At 46.5% G+C, this 13,791-nt stretch overlaps 1 protein-coding gene across 1 annotated transcript in view; it reads left to right on the top strand.

The window, feature by feature from the left end:
* NOL10 (nucleolar protein 10) overlaps positions 1-12,513 on the top strand; it is an 85,722-nt gene extending 73,209 nt beyond the window's left edge. The window contains exons 20-21 of the mRNA XM_061154813.1: positions 5,803-5,905; positions 11,677-12,513. Of these exons, the coding sequence (XP_061010796.1) occupies positions 5,803-5,905; positions 11,677-11,796 (223 nt within the window). The 3' untranslated portion in view covers positions 11,797-12,513. The remainder of the gene's footprint in view (positions 1-5,802; positions 5,906-11,676) is intronic.
* Positions 12,514-13,791: the final 1,278 nt, after the last annotated feature.

The raw sequence follows: 13,791 nt of genomic DNA, 5'->3' as shown, positions 1-13,791 counted from the left end.
GCGTGAGGCCCTGGCCCTGGCCCTGGCTGAGATACGGGTGAGCCAGGGGAGACCGGGGCTAAGATTATCATGATCAGATCTCTTCAGTCCCTCCTCCCAATTATGTAAATATTTAACAGTAAAAGCAGTACATGTTTGTTGAAGAAAATAAAAGCATAGGTGTAACAAAGCCCTATTTCCCAGAAACTGCTAGTGAAATACTGCAGTTTTAGAGATAAAATGCAGGGAGAAACTGGGCCCATGAGATCAGCTAGCCAATCGTAATAAAGCAGTCCCAGGGGCAAGTGATGAAAGCCTGACATGGGGTGGAGAGGAGCAGACAGACGTGGAACCAGATGATTCCTGAGCGTGTCTAAGAATAAGACACACACTGCAACACCGTTTGATTACTAATTTAATACCAAAGGAGTCGGTGCAATATTGAAATGAAAAGTGTTGCCACTGAGATAAAGGATACAGAATGAAAAATAAATTTAAGACTCAACATATGGAGCTGGGTGTTCAGCACATTGAGTCCCCAAGACCCATGTGTCCTCCTGGTCATGTTCGGCTGACAAATGGGAATGTAGGAGCTAAGCCAGAGACGCTGGTTTAAGAGCTACCAGCCTCCCTGTGGGGTTGAGACCCTGGCATAAAAAGACTTTGCAGAAGTGTGTACAGGGAAACGAGGGCTCAGAATAAAGCCCTTAGGAACAACAAATGTTTTTCTTAAGTCTGTGGTGGAAACCATGCACTTCTCTAAGAGCATACAAGTGCATGCAAAGTAATACATACGGTTTTAGAGGTGTCAGGAATATATTGCTAGCCCGGGGCTGAGAGGTCTGATTTAGAGGGCTGGTGAAGGAGAAGGTGGGCAGTAAACAGTACTAAGGAGTTGCCCAAAAGGTGGGAGGAACTGGAAAGAGCCATGCTTGGAGAGAATGTCACAGAGAAGGGCGTGGTACTGATGCCGGGTGCAGGGGGGGTCCCCAACATGGAGGCATGGCCATGGGAAGAGTGTCAAGATCAAGAAAGAAATGGGAGAAAAAAGAACATTGTGAACAATTAGCATAGATGGTTCCTTCAAGATATTGGCAGTGAAAGGAAGGAACCAAGGCCAATAGCTTGTCAGGAGAGGGTTTTTAGGCTTGAGAGGTGTCTTATTAGTATGCAGAGAGGAATTAACCATGGAAAGGGCAGAGTGACGAAATGACTGTACTGAATTGGTGGGTTGTACCGGGTGAGCAGTCAGGAGCGAATAGGGCCAAGAGCCACCAGTTAAAGAGAGGTCCATCTTCAGAAACCAAGGAGAGAAGTCAGGATGGGTGGAAGTGACTCTCTTTCTAGGTAGAAAGAGAGGATGTTCACGCTGGCCTCTGTTGGGAATCAGGGCATGTGACCCCCTTCAGTTACCAGGGTAGCCTCAGTCTGGGGCACTTGATGTACGTGCTGGGGGTGTCTGTAGGTGAACCTGCGAGAAAGAGTCCTTAAGATAGCTTTCCAGATTTCAGTAGCAGAGGATAGCTCCTCTTCTTAGGTGATAAATGCTACATGTCGGGAGGCCCTTTCAGCTCAATTCATGAAAACATTCTTTAAAGCACCTGCGCTGTGGTCGTTGTAGTTGTTGTTCAGTCACTAAATTGTGTCCAACTCTCTGGGAAGAGATTTTCTGCCTTCAAGGAACTCATCTTCATCAGGTACTTTGGTATCTCGTGGTGAGCTGCTTATCATGTCTGCAACCTTATCCTCTTTGAATTAAACAACTGTGGCCAGCTTTTCCTCGCCAGCTAATTTCCTTCTCACTGATAGTGGATAAGAACTAAAAGTCTAATTCTGAAAGAAGTTCCGTTTCAAACTTCCTCTTTTTTTAAAAGAGAATGTTTTATTACTCCAGTAATCAGTACTCCACTGATACACAAGCATGTTATCATCACTGTGTATGTGTCTTTATTATCACAAGCATGCTATCGCTGAAACACAAACGTAGGATGAAAGGTAATAGTCTTCTCTCCCCCGACACTCCCACCCTGAGGTCCTGGGTGACCTCCTGGTCACTCCCAGGTATGCACACACTCACTTGTACAGTTGTGGATAGCACTAATCTTCATTGAAAAACAAGTTTTGAAATGTTTTCTTTGTAAGTGCATGGAGGTTTGCCTTATGGCTGCATAAGTATTTCATAAGGTGGATGGGCCATAATACCTAATTTTGAGTGTTTAGGTTGTTTCTTGGTTTTCTCCTCCATTTTCACTATTATAAATATGTACCACGTGCAAGAATTTCTGAAGACCATATTACCTGACGATGGAGCTTGCTGGGTCAGAATAGGTGTGTGTGATCATTGTGGCCAGGTCGTCCTCCAGAAAGGCCTCATGTGCCTTTCTCCCCCACACTGGCAACAGCAGTAGAACCTTCTCAGATTTTAACTGAGCAGCAGGTTGAGCTACAGGTGGTGGTTGCCTGAACTTATATCTGCTGCAGTAGAAGCTTTGAAGCAATGTGTGCAAACTTGAAGCACTCAGAGTTTCAGTAACCTTTATGTGTTACAAAGTTACATGTTTAAAACAAAGTACTTAAAATTCACCATTTATCTGTGAATTCATTACTCTCTTCCTATCCCCTTTAATGCAGACTAGGAAGGGGTGATTCCTTTATTTTCCGTCAGTTTACCTCTTCTCTGTGCCTTTATGGATGTCTTCCACTCTCTCCCTCCGTTTCCTCACAAAATGATTTTAACTCCAAGAAGGAGCATTATTTTTAATTAAATATCAGCGCATGTGTGCTTTAGAGCCTCAAAGAAGTAAATCATTCAGCTCTCCTGGAGCATCTAATAAATACCTTAGTATTTCCCCCTGGAGTTTATGCCCACTCCTCTTTCTTCTAATACAGCCGTACTGATCATGTAGGTTCTTGACCTTGTGTCCGCTCCATCCTGTGCTGAGTACTTCTCTCACTTTCCACCTTCTATAGCCCGTGTTGTATCTTAGCAGTCCCTGCAGTCATCTCATGAAAAAAGCTTTCTTTTTTTTTCTCCTGAAATTCTTGATTTGACCATCAATTACAAAATAGCCAGAGGCCCGCCGACTTAACGCCTGAACAGGGGTGGAGCGGGACTGGGAGGGCCAGCCGTCCTGGGTGAGTGTGAGAAGGACAAGCACCGGGGCTCCTGCGATTTCTTCTTTGTTCATAGTAGACAGTCTGCAGGGGTCTGGCCATGTCTCCCATCGTCTCTGACTGAATTCACACGTGGGCAGCAGGCTCAGGGACTGCTGGTTCGCAGCCGCATTCCGCAGGCCGACTTTGAAGGGAGGGGAGTGGGACTTGCTTTACTGCAGAAGCCTCTGCCCTTGGCCCCCGCGTCTGATCCTTTGCCACGGCTCCTTCCAAAGCTCGGTCTCTCTAGGGAGCCGAGACAGGACAAGTCTCTACAAGCGCACGGCCAGGTACCCGGAGAGGAGACCAGAGCTGCTCTGCCCTGTTATGGAGGAGCTAGGTCATCCTGAGAAGAGTAGTAATTTCCCACAATTTACTTGAAAAGTCTTTTTCTTCCCAAATTAGTGTTTTCTGTGTACCACCTTGTCTCAGTGGCTCCATGGTTATTCAGAATTCCTGTTGGCTTCAAAATCTCAGCGTTTATAGCTCTGAAAAGAAAGAACAAAAATGAGATGAACAACCAAAGGCATTTGCTGAGGCTGACATGAGTCACACGTATGCTGGAGTCGGTTTGCACTTTACTTTTGAATTCTGGTTTTAAAAAAAAAGAAAAGGCGAAATCAAACGTTCATTTCACTCAGTTTGTCATGTGGAAGCTTGTCATTTAGAATTCTTAATGGACACATTTCCTGAACAAAATTTATAAATCAAGCATAGTCTGACACATGCCTGGAAACCAGAAATTCTTAAATTGGAATCCTGGTTTTAGACTTGAATCCTTCTGTGGCCTGGGGCAAGTCATAGAATATCTTACCTCCCTTTTTGCCATCTGTATGTCTCAGGGATGTTGAAAGGATTAATTAGTTAGTCTGTTAAGAACTTTGAAGATGAAAAGTACTTTAAAAGTGCTTCTTAATAGCATTATTGCTTAGAAAAGAGTTGCCACTTTTATGCTAACCACTTATGTCTCAAATTATATAAGGAAGGTGTTATTTAGTACTAACTAGTAGTCGTAAACTAGAGGTAGAGCTTTCAAAGCTGTGAACATCAAACACTGGCTTTCAGAATTTCAAAGGAGCATCACTTTGTCTCGTGGAGCTGTGTTCTCGTTAATTAGTCCCAAAGATCGTATTTCAGGAAAGAGACCATTTCATACAATGTACCACCACCACCACTCTCTTTAAAATTCAGGCAAGCTTTTAAATTGAAAAAGGGTGCATTCAGTTTTAAGTTGGTGCAAGGAATATTGGAAAGGGAAGTGTTTTTACTTTTTTTTTTTTTTTTTTTTTTGAGGAAGGAACTGAATAGAAGAGACAACCTTATTCTTTTTGGTTCCTTCTTCTCTCCTCTCCCAGTTCCATCCCAGTGATGTGAGGGTTTAACCCTTTTACCTTTAACCTTTTCTAGAGGGCTTCCCAAATCCACCTGCCAGAGGAGATGCAGGTTCGACCCCTGGGTCAGGAAAATTCCCTGGAGGAGGAAATGGCAACCTACTCCAATATTTTTTTTTCTTTTTAATTGAAAAATAATTGCTTTACAGTATTGTGTTGGTTTCTGCCATACATCAACATGAATCATAACCACTCCAGAATTCTTAACCTGGAGAATCCCATGGACAGAGGAACCTGGCAGGCTCCAGTCCATGGGGTCGCAAAGAGTTGGACATGAATGAGCACTCACACATGCAGAAGGGCTAGAGCTAACATTTAAACTTACTAAAAATATCTGTCTTTAGGCTTAGTTCTGTTTCTCTGTAAAGCAAGTTAACACTGATCTGCTTTTATAATAAAGCATTATTATAAGAACATGTAATGAAGTGTTATATAACTGGTACTAAATTCAAATTCAGAATCAACATCTTGACTGTTATAGATGCAGTGAGTTGCCAGGGACAGCAAACCATAACAAGGACAAAGATTATAGAAAGAGACTTTAGAAACATGACAAGAAATGAAATTTGAATTGGGGGTTAATTGTGTCAGAAAGTAAGTCAAGTAAGAAGTTGAAAGGAGAGGTAGCCCTGAATCAGGCTAAGTCAGAACTTATCCCCAGTGCGATTGCTTTTGTTATCTCCATGTCATCAGACGATCTCATGTGTCAAGTTGCTTGTGCTGTGGGTAATGAGTGTGATCGACAAGCTAAGACCGAGTGAAGGAAAAGTTAGAGTTCTCAGCACTTCTCTGTGGCTTGACCCGGAAGGCTTTGTTTGTGTTCACTACTGTGCAGAAGGTGAATGAGTTGCTGAGATGCTCACATACCTAACTAGTGCCTGGATTTAATATAAAATGCTTTAGCAGCTTAAGTGCCTCTGACCGTTACCGTAAATTACATGCTTCAGAAATATGGCTCCTTTGCATTTTGGCTTCAGAAATGTGATTTAGTAACATAAATAGCAAGCATTGAAATATGTGGAACCACTACTTAAAACACTTAATTAGTGGGTGTTCAGGACAGCCATTGTTTCTACTGCATATTTGCTGAGTCTGGGTAATGATGGTTTGAGTGTCTGCAATTCTGTCCATTGATTATGTTAAACAAATGCCATTTTCTGTCTGTACCACATGTGTAAAAGGTCATTCTTCATGTGATCGATTCTAATTAAAGCTTGTTTCTAATGGGAAATCAAAACATAACCCTAATTAATGTGTCATTCTCTTAAATTTCCTGCAGTAAAACCCTTGAAGACCGGTTGAAACTTGAAGCAAAAAACGGAACATTGAGTGTATCCGACACCACGGTTGGCAGCAAACAACTGACATTTACATTAAAGAAGGTGAGTTGCTTTCTCGTGTTCCTTTTTAATTCACAGAAGGAAGACGAGGCTTCCAGCAGTGTTGTGTGTGTCTGACCTCAGAGCTGCCTTCCAAGCCTCCCCCTGTTGAGGGAGCGTGTGCTGTTCGGGCATTTTTTCCCTGCAGCCGGAGCCCCTCCTGGGTTGTGAGCACACTGCGTGGCAGAGCCTTGGCAGAGCCAGGCGTGTGTCTGCCTCCCGAGGGAGGCGGGCCCCCAGTGACCCAGACTCGGCACTGTTGGTGAAGAGCCGCAGCATAGTTTCGGGGTCGCTGGGTCACTGAGGTGGGACTTTGTAAAACGGAAGTCCTGACTATCCACAGCTGTGAAAGAATAGCTCAGGCTCACATGGACTTGAAGATGATCAAGAACTGGTGATTTCTAATACGTTCATGACAGTGCAATCAGCTTGCCCAGGGTAGATAGTTTAAGGAGACACATTACTCTATCCACAGTAGGCCCCATTCTAAACCGACTTAACAACAGTCATTTCTAAGCCACCTTTGATGACACCTGGCATACAATGAAGGAAGAATAAGCTGCTTTAAATACTTGCTATGAACTGATGAGTGAAGAAGCTCCATGATTTTATTTTTCAAAAAAATTTTTTTCTTATTTAGTCATTCTCACTTAATATGTATTGTCACAAAGAGGGAAAGAATGACAAAGACTTCACTTCTGATCCTTTTCTTAAATTGAGATATAATACAAGTATCTAAAATTCACCCTTTTAAAAATACACAGTTCAGGGTTTTTAGTAGTCACCAAATGTGCTCATTATCACCATCTAAATCTGGACCATCCTCGTCACTCCAAAAGGAAACGCCACCCTCTCATGTCCCAGCCTATGGGTTTGCCTGTTCTGGACATTGTGTATATATATATAGAAGCACACAACGTGTTTTCTTTTGTGACCGGCCTCTTTGACCTTAGCGTGTTTTTAAAGGCTAATCCTTGTTGCAGCGTGTATAAGAGCTTTATTCGTTTTCATGACTGAGTAATATTTCATTCTGTGGATATACCACAGCTTGTTGTTTAGTTGCTAAGTTGAATCCCACTCTTTTGTGATATTATAGACTGTAGTCCACCAGGTTCCTCTGTCCATGGGATTCTCCAGGCAAGAATACTGGAGTGGGTTGCCATTTCCTTCTCCAGGGGATCTTCTGGACCCAGGGATCAAATCCATGTCTCCTTCATTGGCCAGTGGATTCTTTACCACTGAACTACCTGGGAAGCCCATACCACAATTTGCCTTAATCTGATGGTGGACATTAGGGTTGTTTGTTTTTTTAACATTTTGAGGAACGACTAGACTGTTTTCCAAAGTGATGGCACCATTCCCCATTCCCACCAGCAGTCTGTGAGGGTTCTATTTTTTTCCTCATCCTTGCCAGTACTTGTTACTGTCAGTCTTTATTGTAGTCATCCTTGTGGGTGTGAAGTGGTATCTCACTGTGGTTTTGATTGACATTTTCCTGATGACTAACAATGGTAGAGCATTTTTTTTCATGTGCCTATTGGCCATTCATACATTTCCTTCAGAGAAATGTGTTCACAACCTCCGCTCATTCATCTCTGGTTGTTGACAGTTCTTTCTGATGTCGTCAGAAGGCCTGCCAAGTGATAAGGATATTTTTTACCTAGTTACTGTTCATTATCTTATATAGATACAATTTTAAAAAAAAGCAGAAAAAGAAGAAATATTGTTTTTTCTTTGTGATGAGAACTCTAAGGATTTACCCTCTGAACAGCTTTCCTGTGTGTAATACAGCAGTTTTGACTGTAGTCTTCACACTGTACATCACACCCCTAATACTCCTTTATCTCGTGACTGAAGTTTGTACTTTTGATCACCTTTTCCCAATTCCCCCTCTCCCCACTCCCCCCATTAGAACTTTTTTATTCTGTGTGTAAGAAGCTTTTCAGTTTAATCTGTCTCCATTTACAGCAAACTTGCATGTTACATTTTTCATTTAAATAAGCCAAAACTGGCTGTGTGTTCAAACTAACTCATTGTGCCTAGTTTCTTAGAGATTCTCTGTGTACCCTCGAACGTTTCCTAATTTCCTCTGAAGTTCACGATGCTGAGGGGGCGGCAGGCGCAGGCCTCCTGTGGGAAGACCTCACAGGCTCCCAGCTGCCCGGCCCAGGGCTCCCTCTGCCGCACGGGGTGAGCTGGGAGGATGCGAGCACACTCCTTCCCCACATTTCCCCAGTTGGAAGGTACTGAGTTCAGTATCAGTTTATGATTTGTGGTAAACTGAAAATAAGATGGCTCTGATTCCCCCCTCCCCCCAAAAAAAGCGTGCTACCCTGATGACTCAGCGGTAGAGAATCTGCCTGCAACGCAGGAGACATGGGTTCGCTCCCTTGGCCTGGAAGATCCCCTGGAGGAGGAATTGGCAACCCACTCCAGTATTCTTGGCTGGGAAACTCTTTAGACAGACAAGCCTGGTGGGACAGACAGTCCATGGGGTCACAAAGAGTTGGGCACAGCTTAGTGACTAAACTGCAACACAAAAACGAAACAGTTAAGTGAAAATACTTAAAACAGCCTGGCGGTTGAGTCTAGCAGAGGCTTTGAAACTAGTTTGGGAAATGCATCAGTTGGCATTTGGCTCATGCCTGTTTCATCCTTTGACTAATAGAATTTCAACTATTAAATCTTAGTTTTATTTAAGAAATTTTATGAAATTATTATTTGTGGGTTTTTTTTTTTAAATACAAATCCTTTTATACTAGGTGTGTGATATATTCAGGTAAAATTTCAAGTTTTCCTAGTATTTTCATATATACTTTCTAAAATGTTAATCAAATTGAAGGAGAAAAACCTATGCTTTAATATTATTTAAAATTGCTTAGTGGCAAAACTAGGATTAGGTCCCAGATTCTACTTTTAAATACCCTGTAGTTCATTCCCTCAGGGGCCCTGGGCCAGCCGGGTACCGGTGCAGGAGTGGGCTTTGCATTTAGTCTCCCCCGTCCCGAGATAGGACTGCCATGGATGTGGGGAAGGAGTCAGGACAGGAACAGGAAGGAGAGTCAGCTGGTTGGCTCTTCACTCATAACGAATCAGTCACACAGTGGCAGCAGCTTGCAAATACAGCTCTTCTCTAGATTGGGGATAAGGAGAGTTTTTTTTCTGGACAGGGGCTTCCCAGGTGGCACAGTGGTAAAGTGGTAAAGTCTGCCAGTGCAAGGGATGCAAGAGACCCATGTTTGATTCCTGGGTCAGGAAGATGCCCTGGAGTAGGGAATGGCAACCTGCTCCAGTATTCTTGCCTGGAGAATTCCATGGACAGAGAAGTCTGGCAGGCTGCCACCCATGGGGTCACAAAAGAGTCAGGCACGACTGAGCACACACTTGTTTTCTGGACAGAGGTTTTTCTGCAGGGATCGCTGCTACCTCTGAGCTCACGTGTAGACACCTGCCTTTGTGGGGACTCCATGGGCAGGGCCTCGTAGGGTGTGCTCCAGGAGACAGATGGGGGGCTCCTGGAAGCTGGCTTTGCCGCCACGCCCCCAAGGGAAATCCACTACAGATGTCTGTATTATCAAAGATGCAGAGCAGCTCCTGACATAAAAAACGCCAGCACTTCCTGTTTATCTTTATTTAGTACCTCATTTCCCAAAGTTACTTGGACCAGAGGCATTTTTAAACGAATGCTTCTTAATATGAGAGCTTCCCTGTTGTCTCAGAAGGTAAAGCGTCTGCCTGCAGTGCAGGAGACCCAGGTTTGATCCCTGGGTCAGGAAAATCCCCTGGAGAAGGAAATGGCAACCCACTCCGGTATTCTTGCTTGAAGAATCCCATGGATGGAGGAGCCTGGCAGACTACAGTCCACGGGGTCGCAGAGTCAGACACAACTGAACAACTTCACTTTTCTTAATGTGAAGAAACAGAATATTAAATAAGCAGTGTTCAGGGCCTTGCTGACACACCATCATCTGGTCTGCTAGGGAGCGTGCAGTTTCCCTTGGCTTTCTGAGTTCTTCGTTCACAAAGGAGCCTCAACCTGCTCTCTGCCACGTGCTAGGGACACACAGAACAGACAGACCTGGCTGTGGGTGCCACAGTCCCGTGGATGGAGGGAGATCACGTACAGTCACCTCATCGTAATGTGGGATGCAGAGGCCCAGGGCTGGGAGTGTTGGGCCCAGCCCAGCCAGAGGAGTGAGGGACGGCTGGGTGAGGGGCAGGCGGAGCCCCAAGGGCTGGCAGGGCTCCAGCCTCCAGCCTCTCTGGAGGGTGGGAGTGAGCCTCCGTGTGTGAAAGACAGCCGTCACGGGTCCGCCAACTGTGGCCTCACACGTAGCTGGAAAGGCACGTAGAGCTGTCATTCGGGGCCCTGTCTGAGGTTAAATTTTAACCCCAGTCCTAAGAACCATGGAAAGCGGTTGAAAAGGTCTAGTTAGCAGAAGATCGGCATACCGTTTCTATTTTTAAAAAGTTGCAGGAGGAGGCAAACTGAAGGGGGCTGACAGGGGTTCCTCACCCTGTCGTAGTGAGAGGTCAGGGCCAGCCTGAGGCAGGAAGGACCGCGCCCTGGGCTGGGTGGGGCCGGGAGAGGGACCTGCAGGGGACACACTTGGGCAGGGTCCCTTTGAGAAGGCTTTGAAAAACAGTACATAGTCGGGTAAAGAGCTCGATTCTCCAGAATCTCAGTCCAAGGGTTTCTTCAGATAGGAAAGAGTCAGCAGATTTTGGTCTCACAAATCGTGTTCTTTTCTCATGATTCCTTCACCTCCCAGCTCTTTCACTTTACAGAAGTAGAATAATCCCGGCAGTAAGTGAACACAGAGACTTGTTCTTCAAGGCGGACATATGAATGAGTACCCCCAGGTGCCTGGAGCTGGCAGATCACAGGCCGGCAGGCCGTGCAGGTGTCTCTAAGGCAGCATTTTGCAACTTTGAAAGTGGTTGCCCCACCACTGCTGTCAAAGTTGGACCTTCTGTCAGTTCCACCAGCTAAGATTTTTTTTTGAGCTTCACGGTTAGGGGTTTGTATTCTCCAAACTAGACTCGGTGGAATGGAGCTGTATTCTTAGAACTCCGAAGCTTCTCTTCCCTTCAGCGCAGATTCTGCACTGATGTAGCTCTCTTCTGTGAAACTAGTGACACTGTTCGGAGGTCTGGTTCTCTCACCTGAGTGTTGAGAATGGTGCCTTCAAAGCAGCCATCCCAGAACCCATTTGCCCCTTCCAGCCATGAACTTGGGATTGACTGACATGTCTGCTGAGCCTTTATCAGCGTTTAGTGGTAGCTCTCTGCCTTTCAGGGCAGTTTGATTCTCTTTGGAACCAGCTCTGGGGGACTGGATGATTAATCGTGGGTTGGTTATTACACAGTTTTGGGACACAGAAGGACTTCTTTTGTCTTTAAGACAATGTGAGTAAACTGATGAATGGCTCTGGCTTGTCAGTGAAGGACAGTTCCGCAAGAGAAGTAGTGGGCATTTGGAAAGCCATCGCGTCTTCTTCAGGGTGGCTCTCCCAGGGGACTGTGTGGCGTGTGGGCTGAGGAACCAGCCTCAGGCTGTGTGGTTCAGTCCGGTGCATCCAGATCGCTCTCCGGCCCAGGGGATTTAGGGCTTCGGGTCTCACAGTGACCGTGGCAGTTGGCATTGATCCTCCTGTCCCTGCCGGAACGGGGCTAAGGGTGGTGGTTGGGCCGTTGGCATTCCGATGGCCCCCAGAGAGGGGTGTTGGCATGTCCTTTCTGTTTCTCTCCCCTCATTTACTCTTCTCTCTCAGTCGGAGCAGCAGAAGCAGCAGCAGGAGGCTGAGAAACTGCACCGGCAGGAGAGGAAGGCCGTGCGCCGCTCAGCAGGACATCTCAGGTCCCGGCCCAGGCGGGGGCGGCCGTTCCACTGAGTCCAGAGCCAGCCCCGCGCGTGACGCCGAGGAGCCCAGTGCCTCTCCCCCGCTGGATCGTCGTTGATTCGGGCGTGTTAGCCACGGCCGGGGTCGGGCAGCCCTCAAATCGCGGGGAACCCTCGCACCTGCAGAGAGAAGTCCAGACCGGGCTGTGGTCCCCAGGCCTGTGGTCAGACTCTGGGGCTGGGCCCGCTGGCCACGTAGCGCCCCAGGGCACTTCTGTGCCGCGTGGCTCCCCAAGAACATTGTTCCTTCCCCTGGTTTTAATCCCATTCGAGAGGTGGGTGTCTTCGAATACTGTGAGATGTGCCCGTGAGTCGAGAGGGTCCTGGGCTGCAGACCAGGGCCCGGGGTCTTCTGGGACCATCTGCCCTGCCCGCTGCCATTCACGACTCCGCTCGGCCCCCGCCCCTGCCCCAAGAGGCCACTCCCGTCTTGCCCAACTATGGGCTTCGGTCACATTTGTGTTTTTAAGAATGTGCCGGTGTGTTTATGTGTTGGTCTGGGATTTTTTAAAGCATATTTTTATACCAAAAGAATGTAAATTAAATGGTAATAGCCATCTAAAACAAAGTGGAAGAAGCTACTGGATATTCTTTTAACTTGGCACAGGATTAAATACAGATTTTTTTTTTCCCCAGTGTCTTAAGTGCAGTTTGAGATATACTGACTGGAGACAACGTTTATAAAAATAAATGCTTTCATTTGAACAGCTTCTTGGAGAGAGACCCATTCCTTGAGTTAATTTGAAAAATTACTTTGGTTTCTTTGTATGCGAATATGTGAAGAGTCTCTGAGATAGTGACTCTTGGGGTTGTAAATGATAGAATCTAAGTTGAGATGTCACAAGCAGAAAGGCAAAGGCGTTAATGAACACAGCCAGGCTGGAGAGTGACCGCCTCAGGCCCCTGGGATCCAGGCCTCCGCACTCAGGCCGGCCTCCTTTCTTGTCTCCCTGCTGTTGGGACCTTGCTTCCGTCTCCTCAGTCTCCCCTCCTGTCTTCCTGCAGCCCTGCCCTCGCCATGTGTCTCTGCTGCCCTGCAGACTGGAAACAGCACGGATCAGGCTGTGACCTCTGTGGTCTGAGAGGGAGAGGATGTTTCCAGGAAAAAAAAGGAGAGAGAGACAAAGTGTGTGTGCGTGTGTGTGTGTGTATGTACAGACACGTCACCAGAAAGAGACTCTTGTTGTCTGGAGGGCCCTCTGTGGTCTGAGAGGGAAAGGATATTTCCAGAAAAAATAGAAGAGAGCGAGACAGAGAGTGTGTGTTTGGGGGGGGGGGGGGGGGGCTCTGTGGTCTGAGAGGGAAAGGATATTTCCAGAGAAAATAGAAGAGAGCGAGACAGAGAGTGTGTGTGTGTGTGTGTGTGTGTGTGTGTGTGTGTGTGTGATGGGGTGGGGTGTGTGTGTACACAGACACATCACCAGAAAGAGACTCTTGTTACCTGGCGGGCCCTCTGATCTGAGAAGGAGAAGATGTTTTCAGAAAAGAAAAGAAGAGAGAGTGTGTGTGTCTGTGTGTGGTGGGGTGGGGTGGTTGTGTGTGTGTGTGCGCGCGCATGTGCGTGTACACAGACACATCCCCAGAAAGAGACTCTTGCTACCTGGGCAGTGTGTGTGTGCGTGTATGTGTGTGTGTGTATACACAGACACGTCACCAGAAAGAGCCTCCTATTACCTGTGCAGCCAACACGACTTGTGTTGTGGTACCAGAGGGACCCCACTGTTCCTTTCTTGGCCCGTCCCCTGGTCTGTTCTCGGGGCTGCAGCTTGCTGTGACTTGTGTCTCCCACACTGTTTGAGAAGAAGGTAAAGAAGGATGCTGCCGGCCGGCGTGTTTCCCTGGGGTCGAGGAACCTATTTCCAGACCTATGTCCTGGGGTCAGGCTCTTCTGCACCAATACCTGGCCTTCCCGCCCCCCGCCCCTTTTCTTTTTTTGGGGTCTTCCCTGTGGTTTGGGGAGCCAGTACACCTTTTGAGGAGTTTCCAG

The sequence above is a fragment of the Dama dama genome, chromosome 11 (genome assembly GCF_033118175.1).
Source record: "Dama dama isolate Ldn47 chromosome 11, ASM3311817v1, whole genome shotgun sequence".
In the NCBI taxonomy this organism is placed as follows: Eukaryota; Metazoa; Chordata; class Mammalia; order Artiodactyla; family Cervidae; genus Dama; species Dama dama.
The sequence above is the reverse complement of the archived record's forward strand: the minus strand, read 5'-3'. Positions and strand labels throughout refer to the sequence as shown.